The 27,065-nt window shown below is 55.0% G+C and overlaps 14 protein-coding genes across 14 annotated transcripts; 7 read left to right on the top strand and 7 right to left on the bottom strand.

The window, feature by feature from the left end:
- Positions 1 to 98: 98 nt before the first annotated feature.
- BU26DRAFT_523088 (uncharacterized protein) lies at positions 99 to 1,661 on the top strand. Its single transcript, XM_033829958.1, has 2 exons — positions 99 to 388; positions 539 to 1,661. Exons 1-2 carry the CDS (start codon positions 360 to 362, stop codon positions 1,494 to 1,496), a joined length of 987 nt encoding a protein of 328 aa, XP_033679444.1. The 5' UTR covers positions 99 to 359; the 3' UTR covers positions 1,497 to 1,661.
- BU26DRAFT_523087 (Mgm101p-domain-containing protein) lies at positions 1,629 to 2,779 on the bottom strand. Its single transcript, XM_033829957.1, has 2 exons — positions 2,124 to 2,779; positions 1,629 to 2,068 (listed from the first exon to the last, which is right to left on the bottom strand). Exons 1-2 carry the CDS (start codon positions 2,747 to 2,749, stop codon positions 1,798 to 1,800), a joined length of 897 nt encoding a protein of 298 aa, XP_033679443.1. The 5' UTR covers positions 2,750 to 2,779; the 3' UTR covers positions 1,629 to 1,797.
- Positions 2,780 to 3,276: 497 nt separating this feature from the next.
- On the top strand, positions 3,277 to 5,496 carry BU26DRAFT_543072 (cytochrome P450). Its single transcript, XM_033831680.1, has 4 exons — positions 3,277 to 3,649; positions 3,702 to 4,826; positions 4,888 to 5,054; positions 5,112 to 5,496. Exons 1-4 carry the CDS (start codon positions 3,557 to 3,559, stop codon positions 5,263 to 5,265), a joined length of 1,539 nt encoding a protein of 512 aa, XP_033679442.1. The 5' UTR covers positions 3,277 to 3,556; the 3' UTR covers positions 5,266 to 5,496.
- BU26DRAFT_523084 (uncharacterized protein) lies at positions 5,362 to 6,038 on the bottom strand. The gene is made up of 4 exons (XM_033829956.1): positions 5,929 to 6,038; positions 5,842 to 5,873; positions 5,724 to 5,788; positions 5,362 to 5,604 (listed from the first exon to the last, which is right to left on the bottom strand). The coding sequence occupies exons 1-4, from the start codon at positions 5,994 to 5,996 to the stop codon at positions 5,536 to 5,538; spliced, it is 234 nt and encodes a 77-aa protein (XP_033679441.1). The 5' UTR covers positions 5,997 to 6,038; the 3' UTR covers positions 5,362 to 5,535.
- A 64-nt stretch (positions 6,039 to 6,102) lies between these two features.
- Positions 6,103 to 8,349, top strand: BU26DRAFT_435483 (biotin apo-protein ligase-like protein; the record flags this gene model as incomplete). Its single annotated transcript, XM_033824136.1, has 3 exons — positions 6,103 to 6,139; positions 6,192 to 6,834; positions 6,882 to 8,349. The coding sequence occupies 3 exons, from the start codon at positions 6,103 to 6,105 to the stop codon at positions 8,347 to 8,349; spliced, it is 2,148 nt and encodes a 715-aa protein (XP_033679440.1).
- Positions 8,350 to 8,881: 532 nt separating this feature from the next.
- On the top strand, positions 8,882 to 10,715 carry BU26DRAFT_492007 (Oxysterol-binding protein; the record flags this gene model as incomplete). Its single annotated transcript, XM_033826100.1, has 5 exons — positions 8,882 to 9,190; positions 9,245 to 9,564; positions 9,623 to 9,725; positions 9,752 to 10,306; positions 10,455 to 10,715. The coding sequence occupies exons 1-5, from the start codon at positions 9,101 to 9,103 to the stop codon at positions 10,713 to 10,715; spliced, it is 1,329 nt and encodes a 442-aa protein (XP_033679439.1). The 5' UTR covers positions 8,882 to 9,100.
- Positions 10,716 to 11,168: 453 nt separating this feature from the next.
- Positions 11,169 to 13,405, bottom strand: BU26DRAFT_464687 (uncharacterized protein; the record flags this gene model as incomplete). Its single annotated transcript, XM_033825172.1, has 2 exons — positions 12,849 to 13,405; positions 11,169 to 12,540 (listed from the first exon to the last, which is right to left on the bottom strand). Coding segments are annotated over exons 1-2 (1,599 nt in total), but the record flags the coding sequence as incomplete, so codon positions are not given.
- A 179-nt stretch (positions 13,406 to 13,584) lies between these two features.
- On the top strand, positions 13,585 to 15,675 carry BU26DRAFT_523081 (phosphoglucomutase-like protein). The gene is made up of 3 exons (XM_033829955.1): positions 13,585 to 13,670; positions 13,880 to 14,181; positions 14,246 to 15,675. The coding sequence occupies exons 1-3, from the start codon at positions 13,618 to 13,620 to the stop codon at positions 15,553 to 15,555; spliced, it is 1,665 nt and encodes a 554-aa protein (XP_033679437.1). The 5' UTR covers positions 13,585 to 13,617; the 3' UTR covers positions 15,556 to 15,675.
- A 37-nt stretch (positions 15,676 to 15,712) lies between these two features.
- BU26DRAFT_569415 (uncharacterized protein) lies at positions 15,713 to 16,201 on the bottom strand (the record flags this gene model as incomplete). Its single annotated transcript, XM_033833888.1, has 1 exon — positions 15,713 to 16,201. One exon carries the CDS (start codon positions 16,199 to 16,201, stop codon positions 15,713 to 15,715), a length of 489 nt encoding a protein of 162 aa, XP_033679436.1.
- A 659-nt stretch (positions 16,202 to 16,860) lies between these two features.
- BU26DRAFT_543067 (uncharacterized protein) lies at positions 16,861 to 18,123 on the bottom strand (the record flags this gene model as incomplete). Its single annotated transcript, XM_033831679.1, has 2 exons — positions 16,861 to 17,549; positions 18,108 to 18,123. 2 exons carry the CDS (start codon positions 18,121 to 18,123, stop codon positions 16,861 to 16,863), a joined length of 705 nt encoding a protein of 234 aa, XP_033679435.1.
- A 134-nt stretch (positions 18,124 to 18,257) lies between these two features.
- BU26DRAFT_569413 (uncharacterized protein) lies at positions 18,258 to 19,547 on the top strand (the record flags this gene model as incomplete). Its single annotated transcript, XM_033833887.1, has 1 exon — positions 18,258 to 19,547. The coding sequence occupies one exon, from the start codon at positions 18,258 to 18,260 to the stop codon at positions 19,545 to 19,547; it is 1,290 nt and encodes a 429-aa protein (XP_033679434.1).
- A 608-nt stretch (positions 19,548 to 20,155) lies between these two features.
- BU26DRAFT_435280 (dihydroflavonol-4-reductase) lies at positions 20,156 to 21,367 on the top strand (the record flags this gene model as incomplete). The annotated part of the gene is made up of 4 exons (XM_033824120.1): positions 20,156 to 20,399; positions 20,456 to 20,817; positions 20,876 to 21,002; positions 21,060 to 21,367. The coding sequence occupies 4 exons, from the start codon at positions 20,156 to 20,158 to the stop codon at positions 21,365 to 21,367; spliced, it is 1,041 nt and encodes a 346-aa protein (XP_033679433.1).
- Positions 21,368 to 21,696: 329 nt separating this feature from the next.
- On the bottom strand, positions 21,697 to 24,474 carry BU26DRAFT_523077 (uncharacterized protein). The gene is made up of 2 exons (XM_033829954.1): positions 24,289 to 24,474; positions 21,697 to 24,219 (listed from the first exon to the last, which is right to left on the bottom strand). The coding sequence occupies exons 1-2, from the start codon at positions 24,296 to 24,298 to the stop codon at positions 21,869 to 21,871; spliced, it is 2,361 nt and encodes a 786-aa protein (XP_033679432.1). The 5' UTR covers positions 24,299 to 24,474; the 3' UTR covers positions 21,697 to 21,868.
- Positions 24,475 to 25,327: 853 nt separating this feature from the next.
- Positions 25,328 to 26,938, bottom strand: BU26DRAFT_399443 (uncharacterized protein; the record flags this gene model as incomplete). The annotated part of the gene is made up of 1 exon (XM_033822781.1): positions 25,328 to 26,938. A coding segment is annotated over one exon (1,611 nt), but the record flags the coding sequence as incomplete, so codon positions are not given.
- Between the last annotated feature and the right edge of the window lie 127 nt (positions 26,939 to 27,065).

The raw sequence follows: 27,065 nt of genomic DNA, 5'->3' as shown, positions 1-27,065 counted from the left end.
AATAGGAAGCGCCAAATTAGCGCCAATCAGCACCTCATCGCCGGACAAGTTGCATGTTTGCTCACAAGAGATTGTTTGCGCAAAAAAAATGGCACGTCAAAGCAGCTAACCGACAGTCATGTGCTCTTTCAGTAACTTCTCTGTGCCTGAAACGACTGCGTCATTGAGGCGGTCTGACTTCCGGATACAAAGACACCGGACATGGCGGGGCTAGTGCCCGTCCAGCTGAGTAACACTACATCACCGCCTCACCAGGCAGCTCTTCGCCTCGTGCACGATCTTAGCAGCGTAAACCTGTCCTCTCGGGCTTTCCTTTCTCTCCTTCACATACCACAAGAGACTGGACATACAACGAGAATATGTTTGGCTTCATCGCCGACGGCCTAACGTAAGTGAGCCCCGCCCCCGCAATCGGAGATCGGATAGCAAGCACGCTTCAGATCGCAGCTCCTGTTGCAGGCGTCGGCTGGTCCTCTAGCTCTCAATCGCTTCAGAAACACCTCGCCCCGTACGAGACATACGACTAATGCCTTCCCAGCGTCGCAACCACCGTCCTCTTCCCCATCTTCGCCTCATACAAAGCCCTCCACACCTCCGACCCGGCGCTCCTCGCACCATGGCTCATATACTTCATCACGCTGATGCTGCTCCACACAGTGGAAAACACCTTCGACTTCATCCTCGCTTGGGTCCCCTTCTGGGCCTGGATGCGCTTCTTCATCCACTTCTACTTGATCCTGCCGGGCTCGCAGGGCGCGACCTTCCTCTACCAGGAGTACCTTGAGCCGTTCCTGTACCACCACGAGCGCGAGATCGACGACTTCATTACCGAGACGCATGACAGGGCGAGGTCGGTGGGGCTGACGTATCTGCAGCAGGGCATTGAGTGGGTTAAGGTCAATGTGCTAGGGTTTGCGCCCCAGCGGCCTGCTACCCCGCCGAGCGCGGGACAGAGCTATGCGCAGAGCTTCATGTCGAGGTTTACTATGCCGTCTGCGAGGGGGAACAACGACCTCGTCAGCTTGGTCTCTCAAGCGCTGAGTGGAGCTGGTGCGCTGTACGCCGGAAACAAGGACGCTCAGGCTGCAGAGCTGAATCGGAGCGCGAACCTCGTGCCCGACAGTATCCGGAACAACGACGACAGGCTGAGCTATGTGGGCTCGCAACGGGAGCGTATCTTCACCCTGCTGCAAGCTTTCGACCGCGAGGCAGAGAACCTAAAGGCGCAACGGGAGGGCGGAAGCAGATACTACGAGGGAGGCGGCCTGTCCAAGAGCAGGAGCGAAACCGAGTTTGATAGGATCGAGCGAGACGAAATCAGAGACGACCGACCTCCTCCGTATCCTGTCACTCCGCCGGCGATGAACCGAAGGACGAGTAGCGGCTGGATGCCATGGAACTGGCAGCGCTATGATCGACCAGTCGAGGAGGATCCGCTCGCATACGGCGAGCATCGTTCTCAAGGACGCTCGACAGGATATGATCGAGACCGTTAGAGGATAGATGGACATCCGTTCTCTCATGATTGTGGGTTTCTGGCGTTATGTTTACATTGAGTATGAAGGTAGAGAAAAGCCCCTCTCGCCCCACGGCCTCGCGGGCTTCATCATGTAGCAATGGCATGAAATGAAAGCTAAAGAAGAGTCCTTCGTATGACACGTATGACCGATTGATTTTGTTACACTCTATTTGTACAGGGTCTCTATATGCAACCCAGGCTGGCTATTGAACGCCCAATATGTCCGACGGCTCCTAGTTCCTAGTCCTATCATATCTCCTCCATGGTTCAGAGATCGTCTACATCTTCGACTCCTTGAACGGATATCGCACAGTATCGTCCTTCCGCATCACAATCTTCCTCTTCTTCTTGGTCGTGACGTGCTCCACCCAGGTCTCCTTAGTCATCTGCTTCGTGAACGTCCGGATAAACCTAGGATCCCACAGCTCGGATGCTATGCCGAGGTCCTTGCAGCACCGCATCAGGGCGTTCGATTTGCAGCCTTCGGTAGCGGTAGGGATGCCGTCAGGGTCGAAGTATTGTTGCTCGCCGCGAGCTATTGACACCAGCCTAACAAGCTATTAGCAAGATTCTTCGGATACGGATCTTCAGATTGGCGACATACCTCCCCTGCACAACAAGCCCGTACTCCCTCGTAACCAGCTTCCCCGTCACGATGCTCTCTCCCCTGGGGGCAAGCCCCCAACCGCCCGGCCCAAACGCCTTATTCAATATCCTCCTGTACTTGATCTCCGGCAGATACAACAGCCCATCAGGCTTCACCTCCACGTCATCTTGCTCGATGGGCGCAAGCAGAACCTCCTGCTGCTCCGGCGTGAACGAGATACTTCCCAGCCCGTGGTACGAGCGCGTCCAGTCTATCGCGGGCACGCCTTCGAGCTCAGGAGGCTGGTCGGAGAGGCCGTTGGTGAGGGAGCGCTGCTGACGGGCGGCGGCTGCGGCGTTGTCAGAGGTGGTGTTGCGGGAGGTGGGAACGGGGGGTTCTTTGGCGGGGAAGCTGGGTGTTACGGTTCGTTGGGAAGTGGTGGAGGCAGCTGCAGGGTTGGTGGAGGTAGTGGTTTTTGCAGGAGCAGCGGTTGCGGCACGCGATTTGGTGGTCGCAAATGCGGAGGAGATGGGGGAGGAGGCGAAGCCGCGCTGAGGTGACCGGCATGCAAAGGGCGCTGCTCGCGAAGAGGAGGAGGAGAAGAAGAGGAGGGACAACCCTCTTCTTGAGGTTGTCGCGGCCATTGTGGAATGCGATGGAGGAGAGACGCGGGGATGGCGATTGGCTTGTGGGCGTCAGAAAAGGTCGAACGCGAAGTCACGATACCCGCTAGTGCCGCGCCGGGGCCAATCAAAGCAACGACAAATCCAGGCGTTACCCGTCAAGCTTTCGACAGGCGTTATCCGTCAACCTAAACGATGCGCAAAAAGAAGGCGGCTAGACAGTTCTCCGAATCCGAGACCGAGCAGCCAACTGCGCATGCATCTCGCTGATCCTCCAGTTGTTTCGTCCAGTTGTTTCGTCCACCACTATCGGACGAAAAGCGGTTTCCCGTCCCAACCAGCTTTTGCAGCGGCCGCAACTATGGCCCAGCTCGTCTATGAGCGAATAGACTCTAATCCTGGCTGTGTTACTTCTGGGGTACAGCTGCACATCAATTTGCTCGGTAGTTGCATGTGGCCAGTTCAACGTTTATCCTCCGACCCTCCGGCCGCTTCTTGTCCTGCGGAATCTAGGCGGTGTCGTCGCGGACGAACCGCATCCTCCGAGCAATTCTGCCTGTCAAGGTGCATACGAAGTCTCTAGTAGTGGCAATCGGAGGCATATAGACCGGCGTTCGGGTCCTCGAAAGCCAATCCCGCGCTCCGCACCTAACACTCTCGCGGCGCTAGCCTTCTTCGTCTAACGCCGCCGCCTGAACATGAACCCTGTCGCAGAGGGCACTTGCCTAGGTTAGATCGTCAGATGCTAACAAGCTGGCTATATAAGCTCTGCGGACTTTGCTAGCTTCTGTTCGATACTCTCCTCGTCCTTTTCATCAACGAGCAAAGATGTCGTCGACACCCATGGACGGCACGGTAGGCCTGTCCAGGCTGATCCGGCAGGCCTCAGCCTCCCAGATTGCCACCTCCATCATTGTCATTGTCAGTGCAAAGTCAGCCAATTTCCGCGCTTTTGCACCCTAACGTATCCCAGCTGGTCGTCCGATGGGTTGCAAGGGCCTTCTATCGAGTTTACTTCCACCCGCTCTCCAAATTTCCTGGCCCCAATTTCACAGCAGCAACACGTATTCCGCAGCTTTGGGGAGTGGTGACTGGCACGCCGCACAAGCGGATAGCTGGACTCCACCGAAAGTACGGCGATGTTGTGCGCACTGCACCGGACGAGGTCAGCTTCGTGAACGCGGACGCCTGGAGGGATGTCCACGGGCACGGCACCAAAAATACGCCGGGCTCGGTCCCTCACAAGCATTGGATCCGCTACGGCACGTCTGTGAATGGCGCTGCCTCTCTTATTATTGCGAAAGATGGGGAACATTATCGGATGCGTCGCATCTTCAACCCTGCCTTTTCGGATCGCGCTCTCAAGCAGCAGGAGCCGCTCTTCATGAAGTACGTAGACTTGCTGGTCCAAAAGTTAAGAGAAGGCATCGAAGAAAACTCGGAGCGCAGGTTTGACATGGTCCGGATGTACAACTTCACCACGTTCGATGTCATGGGAGATCTCACCTTTGGAGAGCCACTCCACATGCTCTCAGAGGGGGAATATGATCCATGGGTGAAAACCATTTTCGCTTTCATCAAATTCGGGACACGCCTGAGCATCATCAACCATTACCCGCTCATCTACAAGCCTTTCCGAGCCCTCGTTCCGGAATCCTTCGCTAAGAAGAGGGTAGAGCACTTCAACTTCTCCGTGCAGCGGGTGACGAAGAGGCTGGAAAAGGGGAGAGACGCAGAAGGAGTCGATCTATGGGATCTCGTGATGAGCCAACCAGAAGGCAAAGGCTTGTCCCGCGGCGAGATGGACGCGAACTCCTCTCTCTTTATGGCGGCTGGAACAGAGACTACGGCCACGCTCGTTTCCGGTCTGACGTTCCTGCTCCTCAAGAACCCAGAAGCGATGAAGAACCTGACAAAGGAGATCCGCAATACCTTCCCCGGCTCAGAGGAGATGAGCTTCGAGAAGCTCGCTGCACTCCCGTACCTCAACGCTTGCATCAAAGAGGCGTTCCGTCTGTACCCACCGGTTGTTACTGGGCTGCCTCGTATGACGCCGCCAGACGGCTCGACCGTCTGCGGACACTACGTCCCACCCGGAGTGAGTATTTGCATGCCGTTCAGGCTGACGTGAGCATCATCGCTAATTGCTGACGCGCTAGTACGTCGTTACCGTGCCGCAACTCGCCATGTATACGTCGGAGAGCAACTTCAAAGAGCCAATGTCTTTCATCCCTGAGCGTTGGCTCGGAGATGAGCGGTTTAATGGCGATAAGAAGCAAGCTCTGCAGCCCTTCTCCATCGGCTCAAGGGATTGCTTGGGGAAGAAGTGAGTCCTATACATGTTAATTGCGAGGGAAGCATTTGCTGACGAACGTGTGTGCAGCATGGCATATCATGAGATGCGTCTCATCATCACGAAGGTCTTGAAGAACTTTGACCTGGAGCTGTTGCCCGAGAGCGCAAACTGGGCCGATCAGGAATGCTACACCCTGTGGGAGAAGCATCCTCTAATGTGCAAGGTGAAGGCTGTGAATTGAGCTGCAATCCTATTTCCGAGCGGTTAGTGACGCAATCACGATCCGGATTAGTGGCGTCGTACCGTGCACGGTTAGGGAGAATGGGTGTTGTTTGGCGTTTATTGGTACGGGTGCAGGAGTCACCTCGACACCATGACAGGACTTCTGCCAGAAATGATGCCCATTCATGACTTTGGGCCATTACGATTCGAGAGGTGACCGGGTTATAGATACAGTAAAATACAAATAGTTGTACAGAAATGCCATGATCCGCCATAGCAAGGTGAACGATCAGGAATCCTTTGACGCGGTCCTTTTGTCATTGCCATACTGCTTCCAGCATTCTCGAAATATCTCCATCTGCGCATTATACTGTCAGCGTTGAAACTCGAGAGGCTTAAGTTGCGGTCGAGGAGCTCACGGCTCGGCAACTTCTCGGTTCCCGAATAGGCTTTGAGCTGCGCTCTGCAAAGACTTACCTCCTTCTTGCATGCCCGCCAGTCCTTCTTCTCATAATAACAATCCGTCAATTTCGCGTTTTCGTCTACTACAAGGTCAACTTATCAGATTGCGACGCTCTCAGAGTGGAGAACGCACCAGCGCAGCCGGTGCTGAAGATTCTCTTGTCCCTACAGCCCATCAGCAGCTACTTCCCCGCATAGGAAACCCATCAATTGCACGCACCACTCATCCGGTTCATCACCGTCCTCGACCTTAGCGGCAGCACCAGTTCGCTCCGCATCATTTGACATCTTCTTGGGCGTTAGCGTCGCTGTTGGTAGTCTGAAGCTGGGGTGAGGTCTGAGGGTCGGTTCACGCTCGGAGAAACTCGGCTCCGCGGGGCGACATCCTGCAACAATGGCAACCAAGAAGATGAATGTTTTGGTTTACTCTGGTACCAGATATGCCTATTTCACTATAAGGCTGCCCCTGCTAATGTATCTAAGGTAATGGAAGCACAACAGAATCCGTGCGTCACTGCATCTACACTCTACGACGCCTCCTCTCACCAGCGTACGCTGTCATTCCGGTGACAGGCGACATCATCATCAAAGAGCCATGGATGCCCACCTGTGCTCTTCTCGTTTTCCCCGGCGGTGCAGATCTCGGCTACTGTCGAACTCTAAACGGCGAGGGAAATCGCCGCATCGGCCGTTACGTCAACTCCGGCGGTTCATTCCTTGGCTTCTGCGCTGGAGGCTACTATGGCTGCGCAAGATGCGAATTCGAAGTTGATGATCCTAAAATGGCGGTCGTGGGAGATAGAGAGCTGGGCTTCTTCCCCGGCATCTGTAGAGGTTTAGCGTTTCCGGGGTTTGTGTATCATTCGGAGGCTGGTGCAAGGGCGGCGGAATTGAAAATTCATGAGAGCGCGTTTGCGGACGGAAAGCATGGGTTACAGAAGACGTTCAAAAGCTATTATAATGGTGGTGGAGTGTTTGTGGATGCGAAGAAGTTGGAGAGTCGGGGCATCGAGATTCTTGCAAGTTACACTGAGGATTTGAACGTCGACTCAGGAGAAGGTGCCGCAGCAGTAGTCTACCGAAAAGTAGGCGACGGCCATGTCGCTCTCACTGGACCGCATCCCGAGTAAGCATCTCCGATCCAACATCATTCCCGTGCTCACCGACGTCCAGATTCGCACCTAACAACCTTACGAAAAGCCCCAAGCTGCCCTCCTACTCCGCCGCCATCGACGCTATCTCCAGCACCGACAACACACGCATCGCCTTCATGCGCCTACTCCTCCAAAAGCTGGGCCTCAAAGTTAATGAGGAAGAACAAGCGGTACCGTCTCTCTCCCATCTGCATCTCTCGTCTTATACGCCTGCAGACGTCTCCGACCTGGTCGCCTCGTGGTCGGAAATCTTTACTCTAGTCGATGGCGACGAGTATATTAAGGGTGAGAACGATGTGTTTCGTATTGAGAAAGAGGGTGCTGTTTGGGGCCTCCAGGGGTTAAAGAAGGCTGTTGAGAAGGTGGAGGAGGCATTGCCTGCTGTTTTGACGGGGGAGACGAAGGACAGTGGCAAAGAAGTGGAAGAGAGTGGAAAAGAGGACAAGAAGCCGAAAACTAAAGAGGAAGAAGTCCGCGAACGCATCGAATACACAGCCAATTCATCCTCCGACCAGATCCTAGACTACGACAAACTCGTCAAGACGCTTACACCGCACGCAAAGCAACTCCCGTCAACACGCGAAACTCCCGCCTTCCATCATGAGGCATTCTACGCGAATTTAGCACACTATCATTCAAAACTACAAAACCATGAGCCCTCCTTAGGGAAACATCTCCTCTACGGCGAAGTCGTAACCTCCACCAACACGCTGCTCGAAAAGAACCCAACTCTCCTGCGCAACCTCCCCACAGGCTTTACCCTCACTGCAACACAGCAACTCGCTGGTCGGGGTCGTGGGTCTAATGTCTGGGTAGCGCCGCCAGGAGCGCTTATGTTCTCGACGGTCTTCCATCATTCGTTCACGCTCACGCAATCCGCGCCTATCATCTTCATTCAATACATAGCTGCCCTCGCCATCGTTCAAGGCATCAAGAACTACGCCCCAGGGTACTCGCGAATCCCCGTAAAACTCAAATGGCCAAATGACATCTACGCTCGTCTCCCTGGTTCACCGTCCAACCCCCTTGTCAAGATTGGAGGCATATTAGTCAATTCCAGCTACTCAGGGAGCAGCTACGACATCGTCTGCGGCATCGGCCTCAACCTCTCGAATCCCCTCCCCACAACCTCGCTCAACCTCCTCGCCGCCAACTCCAACCCACCCCTAAAACCCTTCACACCGGAGAAACTGCTTGCCTCGATCCTATCACACTTTGAATCTCTATACAACGACTTCTGTAGACTAGGGTTCAGTAGGGATATGGAGGCAGACTATTATGATAGCTGGCTGCATACAGATCAGGTGGTGACGCTGGAGACGCATGATGGCGCAAGAGCAAGGATCAAGGGAATTACGAGGGACTGGGGGTTACTGCTCGCGGAGGAGGTTGGATGGGAGGATCGCGGGACGGGGAGAGTGGTGGCGCTGCAGAGTGATAGTAATAGTTTTGATTTCTTCAAGGGGCTGGTTAGGCGGAAGGTGTAGCGGGTGTCGGCTTCGGTGAAGGTGCACTTAGCATTTGCGAGGCTTCGTCGCTCTATCATTCCCATACCCGAGGAGCTCCGGAAAGAAAATAACCCACAATGAACGATGACTGCTTTTGCTCATATGAAGCTGCAGGGGCCCACCTATTGTGTTACATATCGGCTAGTACAACGGGTAGCTGCATAGTGGTGAGGCGGATGCCCGCCTGATGCGACGCATTGGAGCTTCGTCACGCGGCGTTCGCAGTCACTTAGTCCATAGAACGAGTCTGCCATTAAGGTCCCGACCAGATAGAAAGGCGGTCCAGCTATTCAGCATAGATTATTGAACAAAGTGGTCCGGCGAAGGATGAAGCGCTGCGGGTACCTTGCGGTTGACATAGGTTGACGAATGGGAAACCCGACGCCACAACACCGCCACAAATACCTCGGTATCGAGAGCACAAGATCTCATGTTTCGATGATGCATAGGCCTTCAAGGTTCTCATCAGACTGATTGCCCGCATGACAGTTTCTTTGAAGATGTAATATGCCACGAAACAATGTTCTCGGCTGATATGTCCAACAGGCGTCCTGAAGACCTTCCGTCCGGCCATCGCAGTCGCCATCTTCGTTAATGACGTCGGGTCGCTCAGCCACGCGCGGCATCGTTGCACATCACTCTAACCCCCACCGCCCCTCGGCGCATTCTGCAACCCCTTTCCTTCTCTCGCTATTCCTCATAGTCGCGCGCAGCTATCCCTATCCACGAAATGAAGGCGAACGGCAATAATAACAACAAGAAGGCGGGCGCGGAGACTCCTCCGCAAGCCAAAAGCTCGTCTTGGTCGAGCTTCCTCAAGGTGAGTTGGGATAGGGCACCCCGACGTGCCTCAGCGGGCTAAAGAGTCTGGCAGTCAATAGCATCCTTCAATGGAGATCTCTCGTCCTTGACGGCTCCCGCCTGGATCCTATCCACCACCTCCCTCGTCGAGTTCTCGTCGTACTGGACCGAGCACCCCTCCGTCTTCGTTGCACCTGCCGCCGAGAAAGACCCCGCGAAGCGCGCTATGCTGGTACTGAAGTGGTTTTTGAGCACATTGAAGCAACAATACGCAAGTCGGAGTGAGAAATTGGGCAGCGAGAAGAAGCCCCTGAACCCCTTCCTGGGGGAGCTATTCCTGGGCAAGTGGGAAGACGAGGCGGGCGAGACACGGCTCGTGAGCGAGCAAGTCAGGTATGCGATACACTAGCCTCGGGTCCTTCTGCGGTGTATCAGGTGCTGACATTGGCAGCCACCATCCTCCTGTTACGGCATACTGTATCTGGAACGCCAATGCGGGCGTGAGGCTCCAGGGCTACAATGCGCAGAAAGCGTCCTTCTCTCGGACGATCAATGTCAAGGTACGTAAAATGTCGTGAAGCACATCAGGCTCCCTAATGCCTCGGTGCAGCAAATCGGCCACGCAATCCTCCACATCGACGAATACGACGAAGATTACCTGATCACCCTCCCTTCCCTTCACATCGAAGGCCTCATCTCCGGCTCCCCCTACGTCGAGCTGAACCGCTGCTCCTACATCCAATCCTCGACGGGCTACACGGCAAAAATTGACTACAGCGGCAAGGGTTGGATCTCCGGGAAATCGAATACGTTTTCGGCTGTCTTATATCCCCAAGGCAAGGAGAAGGAGGCAATATACACAGCAGACGGGCAATGGAATGGAGCCTTCGTCATCAAGAATGCCAAGACAAAGGAGGTGGTAGATACCTATGACCCTGAGAAGACTAAAGTTACACCCCTGACGGTCGCTCCGATCGAAGAACAGGACGACTACGAATCGCGGCGCGCCTGGAAGAAGGTCGCCGATGCGATAATCAAAGGCGATATGGAGACGACCTCGTTCGAGAAATCCCTTATCGAGAATCGCCAGCGCGAGCTGCGGCGTCTGGAGAAAGAGGAAGGCCGCGAATGGTATGTATTTGTCTTTATCCTGTGAAGGCCTCTAGGCTAGGTTTTCCGCATCTACTTTCCCTCATGCTCTACCCCTCAGTCTTGACAACACTCCGTCCATTGAAGGCCCTCAGGCTCGGCTTTCCGCATGCTAATCATACCATGACAGGGAGCGCCGATTCTTTACTCGAACTGAAAAAATTTCCCTCTTCGAGAAGCTAGCTGGCAAGATCGGCGAGCAGATCAACGATAGCCTGACGAACGGAGTTTGGGCATTTGATCAAGAGAAGGCGAGTCAAGCTAAGCCTCCCTTCCACGCCGATGTTCCCTTTTTCAAGTCAGAATCAGAGGAGTCGTCAGAGGTATACGAATCGGCGAGGGAGTCAGCCAATGAGTCGTCTAAGGCTACGTCAGAAACTGCATCTATGGCTTGAATGCTTTGTGTTAATGGTAATGTCTAGGGAGAGGATTTGGGGTACCCGAAAATGCTGGAAGGAGACTTGAGCAAAGTCGGGCGGCGCACAAGGGCATAAAGGGCGGACTTCTGGCTTGCAGTTCGAGACTTCGGTCCTGTCTTTGGTATACGTAGAACTTCTGTAATCCCTATTACTTTTCTCTGCCTTCTGCTTCTTGAATTCTCTGCGGATTGTGGTGCAATGCTAGCCTCTCGTTGTAGATCTCCGCTACCGCTACTCAAGCAGATGGCTAGAAGTGACGTGAATTGGTCGTGGCGTATATGACAGTGTGAAGGTCTTCTGGCTTGGCGTTGAGCATTCGTTCTTTTCTCTAGTGCACTTGGTTCCTGCTCAACATCGATTTCTTCTGCGCTACATCTGCCCCAGAACAGCGAATATATTGTTCTGCTGTGCGTTTGCCTCGCGCGTTATCTTGTCCTTCCTCTCTGCTTCCCTTTTCTGCTTCTTCAGCTTCCTATTGGATATCTGCTCAGCTGGTATTTCTATGTTCAGCGACGCATATATTTCTTGGAGAACTTCTCGCAACAGCTCATGCTTGTTATGAGACTTCTTCTCCTGACCCGGTACAATGAACAGTTCAGCAATAGTCGGCATGCTCGCCAGATCTTGCTGAAGTTTGCGCAGGGCCTCCTCGAGTGGCTTTGAGCTGGTTCGACGTGTGGCCGTCCAAACTGCGATGCATTGCTTTAGGAACCGGAGCGAGTAGAGGGCCGCTTGAATGCGAGCTGTAAGATGCACAAAATCCCACGTGTTGTCGAAGTCGCCCTCTAACACGCGCATCAGGAGAGGAATACGCGGCGGCCGCTGCAGGTCCACTAGCACCAAGTTCGTTGCAACCAGTGGCCAGATGAACTCCTGTGGAACTTGGCGGCCATCCATCCACTGCAGCCAGGTCTCAACATTTTGTTGTAGCACTGCAGCGGCTGCATGCGCGTCTTTAGGCGAGAGGGGTTTAAGATCCTGCACGGTGGTGGCTTGGGCTTTCCGTTTATACTCTTGCACCATCACGCGGTCCAACGCAAGCAGCGAGTATGCGAGGAGACGTATGTCCTGGCCGATGTTCCAGGCGGATGCTTGGTTGGCGTCTTCGACGAGTAACGGGAGGTAAATGGTGGGTGCGAGAGTAACATCTAGTGCTTGGTGGGCGAATTCCGAAATCCTGACATCGAGATGCTGCAGCATTGTGCGCAATTCGGAGTTCTTGGAACTGTAGGCTGGGGCTATAGATTGTCCACTATAGCGTCTACTGAAGTCGAGATAATGTTCTGACTCCGTATCAATGCTCTGAGCTTCCTGCAGGAGGGCCATAAAAGTATGGGAGGGCTCCTGGACTATGCTATATGCAAGAGGGACGAGGCTAGCCAATCTTAAGCTCTGGCGAATTTTGGCGGGTGAGTAGCCCTTGAACTTGGGTTCGGGCCAGAGCTCAACGTTCCTGAAGAAGACGACCAGGCTTTCGGCGGGGTAATCGAACAATAGAAGGTCGGTGTCGTCACTGAAAACGATAGAGCGAGGGCTATCATTGGCGTATGGGGTACACCAATCATCGGCTTCGCCGGGAACAATGCTGGTGACGGAAGCATAGCCGCTATCGTTTAAGGCCTCTCTCAATGCCGGCGCGAGAAACGAATATGAAACGGAACCGAGGCGAGCGGGAATAGGACAGCCTTGGGTAGGGTAGAGGATCCTCAGCTCTCGGATTTGCCTATTGTTCCTCTCTAACCTCCTCACTCTCTCGTCCCTCTTCGTCTCTGGAAGAGCACCGTCAAACAAGATAGCCGACCTACAAGGTATTCAGTCAGTAAGGGATCGAGTTAATAAAAGGCTGTGTCATGCATATGTTCCGCATGCACACCACAGCCGCGCCGTTGCATGCGGCGGGATCATCTCGCCAGCGGAAAATTGTGACAACAGGGATATCACAAGGCCATTTATAGCGCACCGTGGGAGACTCGTAAGAGTAACCAGGTGTGCGCATCTCAGTGGCTCTTCGGGCCTTTTCCTTTCGCCTCGACAACGGTCGTGCATGCCAAGGAGTACTTTGATATAGTGTACCAGTACTGCGAGGGTGAGGATGCGTTGGTCACTCACACCTTGATGTTGATGTCCTCCAAAGCCTTTAGCCAGCGAATAGCCTCAGTATTGATGTCTGCGTAGGAGGGGAGGCGAGATTGGCGAGCCACCGCGGCCAGAGCCAGTTGGTGTGCATGGTATGCAAGAGAGGGCCCGTCGACGATGGCGTAGTATCCGTCCAGGTCTTTCGGGGCATAGCGGGCGCCGTACGGCTCGAGGCGCCTCGCCAGTCCCGCTATCCCCATATTGGATGGATATGCTCGAATATGCACGAAGGAGGCACGAGCAGGCAACGGACACCACGCCGCCCTGGCAAATGAAAGCAGCAGGCGGTGGGGCGGATTTGAGCGCAGCGAGGCCGTTGAGAGCACCCTGTATATATGCAAATGAACTCGTCCTGCTGTTGATGTTGGAGGTGCGTGTGATGCGGCGAGGCCGGGATTGCCATGCCAGGCGGATCGCACGATCCAATCTGCCGCTAATCGTGTGAGACCGGTAAGCCGCCCTGCCTGGATGCGCGCGCCGGCCCGAGCTCGTCGTCGCGGGCGTTGAGGACGACGTTGGAGAGAGACGAGGGAGTTGAGGAGAAGGCGACGGCTAGCGCGACGATCAGGACGGGTGACCTGCCGACCGCCTGCTAGTGGCTGGCTCAACGCTGTCAGTGCGTCATCCCGCTCCAGGTGGGGGCAAGTGCCCCTCGCCAGCTCAAAAAGCTCTCGACTGACAGCTGCCAGCACTCTGCCCACCCTCCAGATCCTCGCACAACAGCCTGAACACACCACTCATCATGAGCGTCCGGACCGTCTCTCTCAAGCCTTTTGCCGACCAGAAGCCCGGAACGTAAGTCCCTCTCGGCTATGCTTAGAGTTAGAGCCAGCCTTAGCCGCACCTGTCATTCCCTGCAACGCCTCTATTTACACTGGAAATTGCAATCCACCCATAACACGCACCCTCACCCCATCAACATGTCTGTCAATCGCACCCTAAAGACCTCTCTATTCCCAATGCCTGATCTAGGAGACCATGGCTAACTCCTGGTTCCGCACTAGCTCTGGCCTGCGCAAGAAGGTCAAGGTCTTCCAGCAGGAGAACTACTCCGAGGCCTTCGTTGCCAGCACGCTCCTCTCCATCCCGGAAGGCGTTGAAGGGTCTGCCCTCGTCATCGGCGGCGATGGACGGTACTGGAACCCAGAAGTCACACAATTGATCGCCAAGATCGGCGCAGCATATGGCGTCAAGAAGCTCATCATCGGCCAAAACGGCATTCTCAGCACACCTGCGGCCAGCAATGTCATCAGGATACGGAAGGCAACCGGCGGCATCCTCCTGACTGCCAGCCACAACCCCGGAGGTTCGTTGGCCACCACCCCGCGCTCAGCTGATATCACCTACGTCGCTCATGCTAACCGATCCAGGCCCCAACGAGGACTTTGGTATCAAGTATAACCTCTCCAATGGCGCCCCGGCTCCCGAGAGCGTTACGAACAAGATCTTCGAGACGTCCAAGAACCTCACTTCGTACAAGATTGCCGACATCCCAGACGTCGACCTGACGACCATTGGCACCAACACCTATGGCCCGCTGGAGGTCGAGATTATCCACTCGACGAAGGACTACCTTGACATGCTCAAGAACATCTTCGACTTTGACCTCATCAAGAAGTTCATCAAAGATCACCCCGACTTCAAAGTGCTGTTTGACGGCCTGAGCGGCGTGACTGGCTCCTATGGCGTTGATATCTTTGAGAAGGAGCTTGGGATCCCGAACAGCACCCAGAACGCTGTTCCCAAGCCAGACTTCGGCGGACACCACCCAGACCCAAACTTGGTCTATGCCAAGTCCCTGGTCGATGCTGTTGACAAGAACGGCATCCATTTCGGTGCCGCCAGCGACGGTGACGGCGACCGGAACATGATCTATGGCGCAAAGACTTTCGTGTCCCCCGGAGACAGTTTGGCCATTATCGCACATCACGCAGAGCTCATCCCCTGGTTCAAGAAGCAAGGCATCTACGGACTCGCGCGAAGCATGCCGACATCCGGCGCCGTCGACCTCGTTGCAAAGAAGAAGGGCGTTCAGTGCTACGAGGTGCCCACGGGCTGGAAGTTCTTCTGCGGCCTCTTCGATGCCGACAAGATGAATATCTGCGGTGAAGAGAGCTTCGGCACTGGCAGCAACCACATCCGCGAGAAGGACGGATTGTGGGCTATTGTTGCCTGGCTCAACATTTTGGCTGGTGTCGGTGAGCAGACTGGCACCACGCCCAGTATTGCGTCCATCCAGAAGGACTTCTGGAAGACATACGGACGCACCTTCTTCACCCGCTTCGACTACGAAGGGTGCGAGAGCGAGGGCGCCAACAAGGTCGTCGCGCACATGAAGGAACTCATCACCACAAAGAAGGACGATTTCGTCGGCTCGACTGTCTCCGGCCGCAAGGTCCTCGAGGCGGACGACTTTTCCTACACTGATCTTGATGGTAGTGTCTCCAAGAACCAGGGTATCTACGTCAAGTTCGACGACGGCAGCCGCATCGTTGTCCGTCTGTCCGGTACCGGTAGCAGCGGCGCTACCATACGTCTCTACATCGAGAAGCATGAGTCGGACGAGTCCACGTACGATCTAGATGCCCAGGACTACCTGAAGGATAACATCGCGCTTGCGACTAGTCTGTTGAAGCTGCAGGAGTACATTGGCCGCACTGAACCGGATGTGAAGACATAAAAGGGTAGAAATCGTGGCATTACAGGGGATGGGTTATACCAACAGGTTGGACATAGGATAACGAGACACGACAAACAGTAGATTATCGAAGCGATATCGGAGACAGTATGGAAAAGCCAGCCGGTCAAGCATAACTCCATAGACTACAAACAGCAGCTCAACAAAGTGCGTTGCCACATCCATCCTCACGAAAATTCACAGCGATTGAGCCCTTCTTGATATCATTATTATCAACCCGCAATGGCGTGCTTCCGCACGCCCCACACCCAAAATCAATCAGCTCCTGCACTTTGCGCTTAACCAGCCACCCATCAATGAACCAGCCTTTTCCCAAGTGCTGCGGATACACGCACAAGGCCCAGTGATCGTGCCTAGGGTGTGAGCACACGGCGCAGGCTATCTTTTTGCCGTCCTCGTTTTGGCTATCGTCGTCGAGGCGTTGGAGGATGGCGTTGAGCTTGGTGAGGGAGACGCCGCAGTCGCGGCACCGGTGAGAGCCTTTGCAGTTTATGCCTTGGAGGGGAGCCGGGAAGAGGGACGCGTTGGATGAGAGAGCGTTGAGTCCGGCGGGGGAGAGATCGTGGGGAGGGTCGCGTGGGAGGGCGGAAGAGAGAGCTGAGAGGAGAGGAATGGCGAGGAGCTTCATCGTTTGGCTGGAGTGATGTCGATAATAAAGAAGGTTTGGATGGAGACTCTTGGAGAAGGACGGCTGGCAAGGGAATCCCCTTTTTATACTCAGCTTCGGTAAGATGAGTAGAAAGCTGATTCCTGGGTACGAGTACATGGTAATTTGAGGAAGTATACAAGGCAACTTTGTGACAGTGCAGACTTTGCATCCAACCTATTGAGCGGTATTCGGATATTTGCCAGGCGCGCGTACTGCGATGGTTCCGAACTGAGGTGAGCGATTTGGAGCCTATCGGAAATACTTAACGGCCAATATTCCGGGTGGATCCGTCGTGATGTGGATGGTTGGACGTGAGCCTTATTGGCTTGGTGATACTTGTAACCCACCGCTCTTCTGCCGGTGTGCTTGCGTTCGCGACTGCGTTGATAGGCAGTCCTAAGTTGCTGGCTTGTACGCAGCACAGAGAGACCCGTTCAGTGTGTAGCTGGTCCCTTTGCGTTGAGATTAGCTGTTCCGCGCACCAGATACGATGTATGTGCAATGAAACAGATTTTGACAAGCTTCCCTAGCATTATGTACGCATCCGAAGAGGAAAAGACGCCACATCGCCAGCATGATATCCCAACACGCCAACACGCCAAGATGTCAATCCGCCGTCCATACGCATCCCCCTCCTCTCACATATTCTCGTGGAAAATACTCCTCCGGCTCCCCGTCGGGCTGTTGTCCCCGCTCCCCGTCTTCTTGTGGCCCTGCGACTTACTCGCGCCCCCGTAACTCGTGTCCACGCCATGATCCAGCGGCCGTGGACTCACGCCCCTCAAACTCGCCGCGTTTTCGTCCCCAAACGGATTGTCCCGCCCACTGCGCCCATCGCTATGCTCGTCGTACTCGCGCGTCCTACTCCGTCCCCTCTCAGGCTCAGCCGCGAATCCCGTAGTCGGCGCACCATATGACGTGCTCTCATACGGGTTCGCGCTCGCGCCGCCTCCGTGCTGCGGGGCATGCAGTCCCAACTCCTGCTCTTCATAATAAGCTTCGTTCCCGACTCTCGAGTCCCACGCTTCATCCGGATCTAGTCGATTTCCCTCGCCGCGACCGGTCCTTCCGCCTGCGTACGTCGACGGTTCCTCGTACGCGCCGGTCGCATAGCGATTATTTCTGTTCTTGAACTTGCGGATCTGGGAGTCGATCCAGCCACGGATGCCGGCGGGCGCGGGGCCTGGGTAGTTCGATGCGGAGGCGTTGCGGGCGAAGGGGTTGAGCGAGGGTGGTGGCAGACCGTTCTTGGTGGCTTGCATGCGCGACCAGAGTACCCAGCCTCCGTAGCCGCCGATTAGGAGGATGATGAGGATGATGAGGAAGACTACGCCGCCGTTCATTGTGCTAGTTCTCGTAGACGTCGATCGATAGAGGTGTAGATGGGTGGAGGTTGCGCATGTGAGGTGGTGTGGTGCGCTTTGTGAGGTGCGTTGCGGTTGCGCGAAGGATTCGGGATTGGTGGGCTGTTGCTACCGATGGATGGGAGTGATGTAAATGTCGCAGAATTGGAGCGATGGGGTCAGCGCTCAAAGGGCGGCGTGGGAGCTGAAGGTCAGCGCGGCGCCGCAATGCTGAGAGGTATTGATGAGGCAGCCGGCTGAGCTGGGAAAGCTTGACGTGCCAAGGAGATCACGGGATGACGTAAAGCGGGCGAGCCGTAATGCTGACAGCTCGGTCCGCTTGGCGCGAGTTTTTCCAGCGAGCTGAAGAAGTTGATATAGAATCCGTTTCGTAATCATCTCAAGCTACTAATTGTTGATCCCAAGGCTCATTCAAGACCTGTGCTTTGTCTTGTCTTGGGGAGGTGTTCGAGGTGTGAGAGCGAATTGGGCCTAGTGTGAGTATTAGTGGGGCGTTGCAAGCGAGGCAAATCAAACGGTGCCCAGCATGCCCGTCATGGCAGCGCCGCTATCGTTCACCGGGATCCTTGGATCGGCATGGCGACAATCAGCTCACAACTTCAGGTCCCGAGAGATCAGGAAACAGATTAAAGAAGCCATCTATGGGTCGCCAGCTAAACTCTCTACCGGACATGGCGGAATCGGACAACAAATTCACGATCAGACTCGCCGAGAAGGGCATAGAGAAAGCAATCAGCCGGAATGATCTTGTCGCTGTAATATCTAATTCGGAAAGCTCTCCTTCGACCATCATCTACGTCGAACATGACGGGAGCGATGCTACAGCGCCTCCGAAGGTGAAGATCACCAAGGGCGAGGCATTGGCGACCGCCCATCCGCCCGACACGAGCGACGCCGAGACTCACATCGTCATATCCACGGGCTCCGGGACAAACAAGGCGATCACGTTCTACGACGAAGCCGTAAAACCCGTGCTGGAGACCCTCTTCCCGAAAGGACACGGTAACTTTCTGATACATCATACCGAGTCGGCCTCAACTATATTGGACCTCACCAACGACATTTTCTTCCCGACGGCAAACGCTGGCATCACTCTGCGCATCATACTACTCTCAGGAGACGGCGGCGTTATCGACCTGGTCAATGGCTTGCTATCGAAACCGTGCTCTGCCGAGTACAAAGCGCCACTAGTCTTCCTGATACCGCTCGGCACTGCAAACGCCCTGTACCATTCAAGCAACGCGGGGAGAGAAAACACATGGGGGCTCAGCACTTTAGCATCTGAGAAGTCGAAGCCGTTACCAATCTTCACGGCGTCGTTCTCGGCGGGTGCACGCCTGCTAGTTGATGAAGCTCGAAGGGAAGAAGAGCTACCGAAGGATCCTTCCACTCAGCACCCAATCCTCCATGGCGCTGTTGTCTGCAGTTGGGGCATGCATGCATCGCTGGTTGCTGATAGCGATACTGCGGAGTACAGGAAGTTCGGCATCGACAGGTTCAAGATGGCTGCCAAAGAGGCGTTGTATCCTGCTGATGGATCACCACCACACCCATACAAGGCGAAGGTCTCAGTACTAAAGGGCGAAGACTGGAAGCCGCTCAAGGCAGAGGAACACATGTATGTGCTAGCAACCATGGTCTCCAACCTTGAGAAACCCTTTACAATCTCCCCTGGGTCGAAGCCATTAGACGACACTCTGCACTTAGTGTACTTCGGCCCGACGAACGGAGACGAAGCTATGAGGATTATGGGTCTAGCCTACCAGGGCGGGAAGCACGTCGAAGATCCCATGGTCCACTATGAGGCCATAGATGGATTGCGGATTGAGTTTCAGGGCAAGGAAGAGGATGATAGATGGCGTCGCATCTGCGTGGATGGCAAAATCGTCAGAGTAGAAAAGGGTGGCTGGGTGGAGTTGAAGAAAGAGGAGAGACGGGTTCTCGACATGGTTGTCGATTGATGGGCGCATGGCTCTAGCGCGGCGGTCAATGCTCGCATCAGGCTTCACAGGCTCGCGCTCGCTCTTTCTCTAGGCCGAGAAGGTCTTTGCGCGGGACGGCCCATATGCCCACCTCTATAAGTACCTGCTACGTAAGGAGAGATAGACGGAGAAAGGATCCTCCGACTTCGCATTCGCTTCCCCAAGTATGCCCTGCGGGCTTCTCATCGCGCACGCGTCCGGCACGCGGTATCTGGTGACTCAGAGCGGATCCTTCGACATCCGTCCCACTTCTCACTGCTGTATTCGGCCTCTCGGAAGATCCTAGGTGGCATGGCTGTTTCCGGCTTTACGCGATTCCTCTTCACGTTAGCATGAATGCATGAGCCCTGGAGGCGGCTTATCAACCGAATCCTGCGCTCGCCCTGCTCCCCTCACCACCCGCACACCCAGCATTATTTAAACTGCCTCTTCCCCTCAATCCGTCGTGTAACTTTCCTCAGTCTCTATTCCGTTATCGAATCGCTTCCCGCACCCTCTACTCAACTTTGCCGGCAAATTTAGGACACTTAACCACAAACCCCTTTCTCGCTTACTTCAGCAATTCCTCCCCTTAACGCTGGCCCATCATGCCGACTCTCGCCATCCACCCCGGTGCCGTCATCTTCGTTACTGGCGTTAACGGACTGATTGGCAGCCATATCGTTGACCAGCTGCTGAAAAGAGGATACAATGTCCGTGGCGCGGTCCGCGATGTTGAGAAGAGCAAATGGCTCGCTAAGTACTTCGACGCGAAATACGAGGGTGCAAAATTTGAAATGGTGGCGGTACCGGATATGACGGCTGATGGGTGTTACGATGAGGCCGTCAAAGGTTTGACGCATTACCCCATCTGCAAAGAACCAGCTGACAGTGGCGTGGCTATCCAGGCACGGCCGGTTTCGTTCACGTAGCGTCCCCGCTCAACGGCGAGGACCCGAACGTTGTCATTCCTACAGCGATCAAAGGCGGCTTAAATGCGCTCAAGGCCGCGGCGAAGACTCCCAGCATCAAGCGTGTCGTATACACCTCATCCTCCATCGCGGCCACTTTCCCTAGCCCCGGTGTGGAGAAGATCATCACAGACGAGAGTTTCAATGATGAGGGAACCAAGAAGGGGTGGAGGCATCCGGAGGATGAACCGATGTATCTGAAGGGCCTGTACCTATATGCTGCGTTGAAGACGGAGGCAGAGAAGGCTTGTTGGAAGTGGATGCAGGAGAATAAGCCGCATTTCGATTTCAACAGCATCGTGAGTAGCTACACATGGGAACTCTTGGGATTGAAGTTAGCTGATGATAACCGCAAAGCTTCCCAATGCGAACTTCGGCAAGGTACTCGTTCCGGAGAAACAGGGCGCTCCGTCTACGATCGCATGGGCAAAGTCCGCCTTCACTGGTGAAAACTTCGAGCTCATAGGCAAAGTTATCACGCCTCGTAAGCGCTCTCTGCCTCCTCTAACTCTATCCCCCTAGTTGACCCCTACGCCTGTAGAATATTTCATCTCGACGCAAGACTGCGCCGTCCTGCACATCGCCGCCCTCATATACTCCGACGTCGCCTCCGAGCGCCTCTTCGGCTTCGCTGAGCGCTTTGACTTCAACAAGATCCTCGCTATCTACAGGAAACTCTATCCGGACAAGAAGTTCCCAGAAGATGTGCCCGGTTTGGTAGACGACGGAGTGAAGGTGCCGAGCGAGAGGGCGGAGGAGGTGCTGAGGTGGGTGAAGGACGGGGAAGGGTGGACTAGGCTTGAGGATGCAGTGGGTGAGATGAGTGCGCAGTTTACTACGGAGACGTGAGCTACAGGGTTCAAGAAAGACCTGGAGGTAGTTAGCTCGAACTTCTAGTAGTAGTTCTTGATTCCTCTTTCGTCTTGCTCTGATGGTGTACATATTCCTTCCTTTCTCGACAGCAGACTCGCTGTATCACTCACCGGCAGCATGCCGCTAACGTTAGATCCTCATCACAACTTCCCTAATAGAGACCGAGACAGTCTGCTTCAACTGTATGTCCTGAGGCCCTCCTAGCTTGATTATGCACTGATCGGAGTCACAGAATGAGAGATGCTGCGGTCAAAGCTCCCGATTGCTTTCAAGTCTTCACATAGACGTACTTCAGTTGGTTTCCTGACGTTGCTTAGCTAGTACATGTCGGTTTGCAATGTCATGTGATGGGCTCCGTCACTGTGACTCTCTAGGCGGTAACGATCACTTATTATCTGCTAGTTCGCTCAGACCTCGCAACTTACACCATTATACATCCTACCCCCATCGCTAAGCCCTTTCCTTTCTGTTCCTCGCTTAGATGCCTAAATCCTCCACCCTCAACAGTCCACTCGCCATCCCCGCGGCCGCCCACGTCCCGCACTTCAGACTTGGATTCCAGGCAAGCTTCGTAATGGCAGACTTCTCCTCATAGATGGTGATATATTTGGCCCCGTCTTTGTAGCGCTGGAATGCGTCTGGGTAGTGTATGCCGGGTTGTTGAGCGCGGTACCCTTCCGTAATGCGGATTAAGGGTTGGGAGAGGATTTGTGGCGGGACATTGGAGGTTGTCGCGACCACAGGGGATGCGCTACTTGGAGGTGCTGCAGGAGTTGCGCCACCGTGTTGAGCGTGAGGAGCAGCGTTTTCATCGCTAGGGGCGGTATCAGTAGGAGGAGATTGGCTATTCGTCCCACTACCCTGCGCCCCATTCTGGCCCTTCACCCTCAGCGTCAACTCTTCGACTGGCGGCCTCCATTCATGCTTGAACCAAGGCTGTTGCCAAGGAAGCTTCTTACTATTCAGCACCTTCGCGACCGGATTACTCCCCAGCACCGTACCATCCGTACCACCCAGCAGCACGCAAGGCTGGACCAGGCTTGTCGCGCAGCACGTTACTGAGCTGTTGATTCGCATACTGTATATATTCGCATAGTAGCGTCGGATGGTGTTATGCTTCAGCATGTAGTACTCGTCGGGCATGACGAAGGATTGCGTTTGCTCGTGCCATGCTTGGGTGAGGACGAGTATGCGACTACGCACCGAGGAGCAGGCGTCGGCGACGGGGGAGCGCAGATCGAAGAGCCGGGCGAAGCCGTCGGCCGTCGTTATGGAGAGGTAGTGTGGGCGGGAGGGGTAGCCGGAGGTGAGGCTCAGGATGTAGGTGTCTGCTACTTGTTTATAGAACCAGGGTTGCGGGATGAAGCTGTCGACGTCCCCTGCATTTGCAGGTGGGAAAGTTTCCGGTCGCGTTAGAGTCCAGACTGCGAGGTTGCCTGACGCTGTACCGACTGCGAGCGTGGTCGCTGATAGCCAGTGCAGACACGCTGGGATCGTGTCCGCAAAGGAAACTTCGAATGCGGACTTGGAGTAATGCATATACTGTGTCTCCATCGGATCCTGTTCAGGCTTGCGGTGGGAGACATCTAGAATCCTTACTTTGCCATCCGTCCAAATACCCGCAAGCAGTCCGAGACGGATCCTGCTGCCGTTGTTCGAGGGCTCCATCGAATCTGCTGCGCCGATTGGCCACCATCTGAACTGCCTTGGCAAGCCCCAATCTGTGCAAATCACTTGCTCGAGCCTAGGTTCCTTCGTCGTATCCATATCGCCATTCGCAAGGGAGTCAAAAGCCCAGATCTGTATCGACGCCGCGAAGCCCTTCGTAGGCGAGAAAGCCGGAGCCTTCGGGTTCTCTAGCGGCTTGTGATGGCGGCCGGTTGTCTGCTTTTGCTCGACGGCGACGGCGAGGTATTGGGTACCGCTTTCCACCCATTGCGCCTCTTGGATCTTGGACCCGAGGTTGAAAACCCAGCCTTTCCTGCTTGTTTCGGGACTGAATGGCTTCGCCACGCTCATGTATTCACCCTTCCTCAAAGTGTAGAGCAGCGGCTTCTTGACATTGCCCATGAGGAGATTGGTTGAGTCCGGTCCCAGGTTCGCCATGTACGTTTGAGCCTCCTCTTCTCTCAGCTCCCTACTCTTTTGCCCTGCAGCGAAGGCTGCGCGTCCATCCTCTTGATACCACTTCCTCGTCGCTTTGGTTTCCTTCTCCGGTCCCTCTTCCGGAACAAAGAACGACCTTTGCGGACCGCCCTGCGACCGGCTCGGAAACGTCTCCTGAAGCTTCCACTTATCCCTCGTCAACAAGACCGGCTTTAGGTCGTCGTGGGTGGGTCCAAACAGATCCTTCAGCCGCATCTCCTGCCCTCCTGTCCCCCAGTCTGCGGCCCCTCTTGCATGCTTCTCCGCACTGGCGCCTATTAAATAACGGCTGCCGGGTTTATAACTGGGACCGCCGCCGCGTCCAGCGGGTTTTGCTTTGGCTCCTTTGCTTCCTCGTCCGGGCCCGGGACTATGGGTGTCGAGTTCTCTGTCGGAGTTGACATCGATGACGGACTCGCCACGCGGTAGCTCTTCCTCGATCGGTTCGGCACCGTCGTCCTCCTCGTCGCCTATGTCTTCTCCTAGAGACTCGTCCGCTTCGTCCTCGTCATCCTCGACAGGAACGAACTCATCGTCTTTCCTCTTCCTTCTCTTCTTTGGCGCATTGTCTTCTACGTCTGAAGCTTCGATAGGCTCGCCATCCTCGCCTTCGTCTAGGAAACTGAATTGGTCAAAGCCATATGACCGGGGTTGTTTGCCGCGAGTTTGGCGGCGTGATCTCCCTGCACAATGGCTTTAGCTCATGTGCATATGGAGTGCCGGCTTAGCGAGCGCAACAGCGTGGCTCTTACCTTCTACCATGTGCGCATGCGTCTGGTCATGACCCGCCGAGCGCGCTGGTTGTTCGGTCTGGGCCTAGCGATTTGCCCGCAAGTCAATGTCTGCGCTCTCCGATGCTATGTTTTGTGCGCAAAGCGTTGTTAGGAACATTCAATAGTATGTGCCGTGCCGTATGTTTTCGTAGTATATCACGAAAGGCGCAAAGTCGACGAAAAGCGGGAAGTACCCGTGGACCATTAGTAGTATCGAACAAAAGCCCCGCCGCACAGACCACTTCTTTCACCTGCGTCATCTTGCAAACTTTGGCCGTACCCCACTTCGCTCCGACTCATCTCTCAATAATCGCTCAGACGTCACAACTCAGACGTCAAAATTTTTGCCTACACTATATTTACCAAGTATTATTTGAAACACTCATCAATCAAGCATACAAGCATACGGTGGTATGGTCTAGTGGTATGACGTCGCGTTGTGGCCGCGCCAGCCTGGGGTAGGTTGGCCCTCACTTCTGAGGACTAAAAGTCACAATGCGAGCATCGGACTAACAATGTTACAGTTCGATTCCCAGTACCGCCAAATATCTTCTTTTTTGCACTTTTACGTCGCTCAAGGTGGCAAAAGGCTCCAATGCCGACTTTTGGGGCATTGCTATCGTGGGTTTCTTTTTACTCTGTGCGTGATCACGAAAAGAAGGCCGAGGCATGGCAGACTCAAAAGCGTACAAGGATGTCGGTGATGCTCAAAAAGCTCTATTAGAGCGTAGATCGTAGAGATCTCTATAGGGGTGGTGTTACTCATGAATATGGTGTTATCAAACACGTAGAATAAGTGAAGATGCTGTTTGAAGAATATCCCATTATTGGGGATGTTTCATTGAGTCACATCATTCAAAGACCCCCTCCAGCGAGCCAGCCCAAGCTATGTGACACTCTCGACCAGATGCACAAATGCGTGACCCATTTCCCAGTATGCCCGCGGCTGTATGAAAATCACCATCTATAGACCCGACCCTAGTACTCAAGCTCGTGTTCTGCTACTAGACTTCTTATTCTTGTCCTTGCTCCGATCATAATCCAGCACCCTCCTCATACGATGGTTCTGAGCCATTTTCCACCGCACGTAGAGTAGCACCGCATCCTTCATACCGACGAAAAGACAACCTCCGACGATACTCCTTCCCCATTTGGCTTGCAGAAAACCGGTGGGTTTCCCTGATGCAGGCGGCGTTACCCATGATTTCGGGAGCGCGTGCTTGAGCGCTTCGCCTACGGCTGCGGCTATGGAGGGGAAGATGAGGGCCCCGAGGATGGTGTCGGCGAGGCCCGTGGTGCTGAAGCCGATGTTGCGCTCGCGGCGGATGCGTTGGCGGCGGGGGTGGGCGGGTTGTTGAGGGACGTTCGGTGCGGGCGCGGCTTCCTGATTCTCGTCGTTCATGTCGATGAGCGGAGGCGCTTCGTCATCCATCGGCGGTGCGTCTAGAGGGGGCGCTGGGCCGCGCGCAATAGGTACTGGCGGATTCTCAGCCGCGTCGTTATTATCCGCTGCTCCGCCGTTATTCCAGTCTGCGAAAATGTCGAAGTCGACTTCGATTTCTACGACGTCGTTATCGTCCTCGTCTTCGTCTGCGAGCGCGTCGAGGATGTTATCGGCTTGGGCGTGGGCGTCTTGGGCGTCGGCATTGTCGTCTGCGCCAGACCGAGGCTGGATCTCCTTCAGCCATCGCTGCTCACGCGGTAGCCAGACGCGCTCGTAGTATGCGTTGTAGATGCCGCGAACGTAGGGCAGCGTGGCGACCGTGAAGGCTGCGCTCGGTGGCCACGAGAACTGCAGCATCTCATCCTGCGGCGTGCCTCCGCTGACGAAAAATATGAGCGGGAGGAAGGGGAGGAAGGAGTCTGCGAGGGATGTCCGGCTGGCAACGAGAACTGTGGGGATCAGCGGCAGACCGACATCTAACCTCCAGTGGTTTCGCAGGTGGTTGTATAGCCGTATCGCAACCGAGGTGTCCCGCGGGTTTGGCGGCTGGTACAGCGGCCCCAGAATCTGCAGCGCGTCCTCCGTCCCAAAGATCTCATACACCGTATGCGTGCCCGCCAGCGTCAGCGTCGTATACGCCGCTGTCGCTGTCACAAAGATGAAGCCTGGGAGCAACATCATGCCCGTCAGCCGCTCCATCATGCGCACCGTATCCACGACCAAGCTACGCGGCCGCTCAAGCCGTATCTCAGACTTGCACTGTGGACACAGTATCTTTCCCGACTTCCCACCAACGCGCCGCCGTGAACTAGGTGCCTCCATATCAGCTATCCAGTCTAGGAGGCATTTCTCGTGCGCTACTAGTACGCAGGGACATGGCGACCGCCATTCTGAGGTATTTTCATCGTCCTCGGTTTCATCGTTGAAGCATATCCAGCACTTGCGGGGTTCCTTCTCTGGTTGCGGAGCCTCCTTCGGCGTTGAAGATGATGATGCGTCGCGCTGCGCTGATTCGGCGGGCTGTGCTGATTGTGAGGGCGGAGAGTTTAGGAGGAGGGTTTGGGAATCCGCGGAGGCGGAGAAGCTGCTCTGGCGAGCTGGCTGGTTCTGCTGCGAGGAGGATGATTCGGCGGGCGGAGATGCCCTCCGCTGGGAGGCTGGCCGTTGCGGCGGGAGCGACGCCATAGCAAGAGGGATTTCGGGCTGTATCGAGGTCGGGAAGGCGTATCAAAGAAAAGAGGTAATATTAGGTAGCCATAGTCAAGGTGGAGGCAAAGAGGTGGTGAGCTTGGCTCGTGAGCGGAAGTTTGTT

This window comes from Trematosphaeria pertusa (assembly GCF_010094035.1).
Source record: "Trematosphaeria pertusa strain CBS 122368 unplaced genomic scaffold BU26scaffold_15, whole genome shotgun sequence".
In the NCBI taxonomy this organism is placed as follows: Eukaryota; Fungi; Ascomycota; class Dothideomycetes; order Pleosporales; family Trematosphaeriaceae; genus Trematosphaeria; species Trematosphaeria pertusa.
Note: the sequence above shows the minus strand (reverse complement) of the source record. Positions and strands in the feature narration are given on the sequence as shown.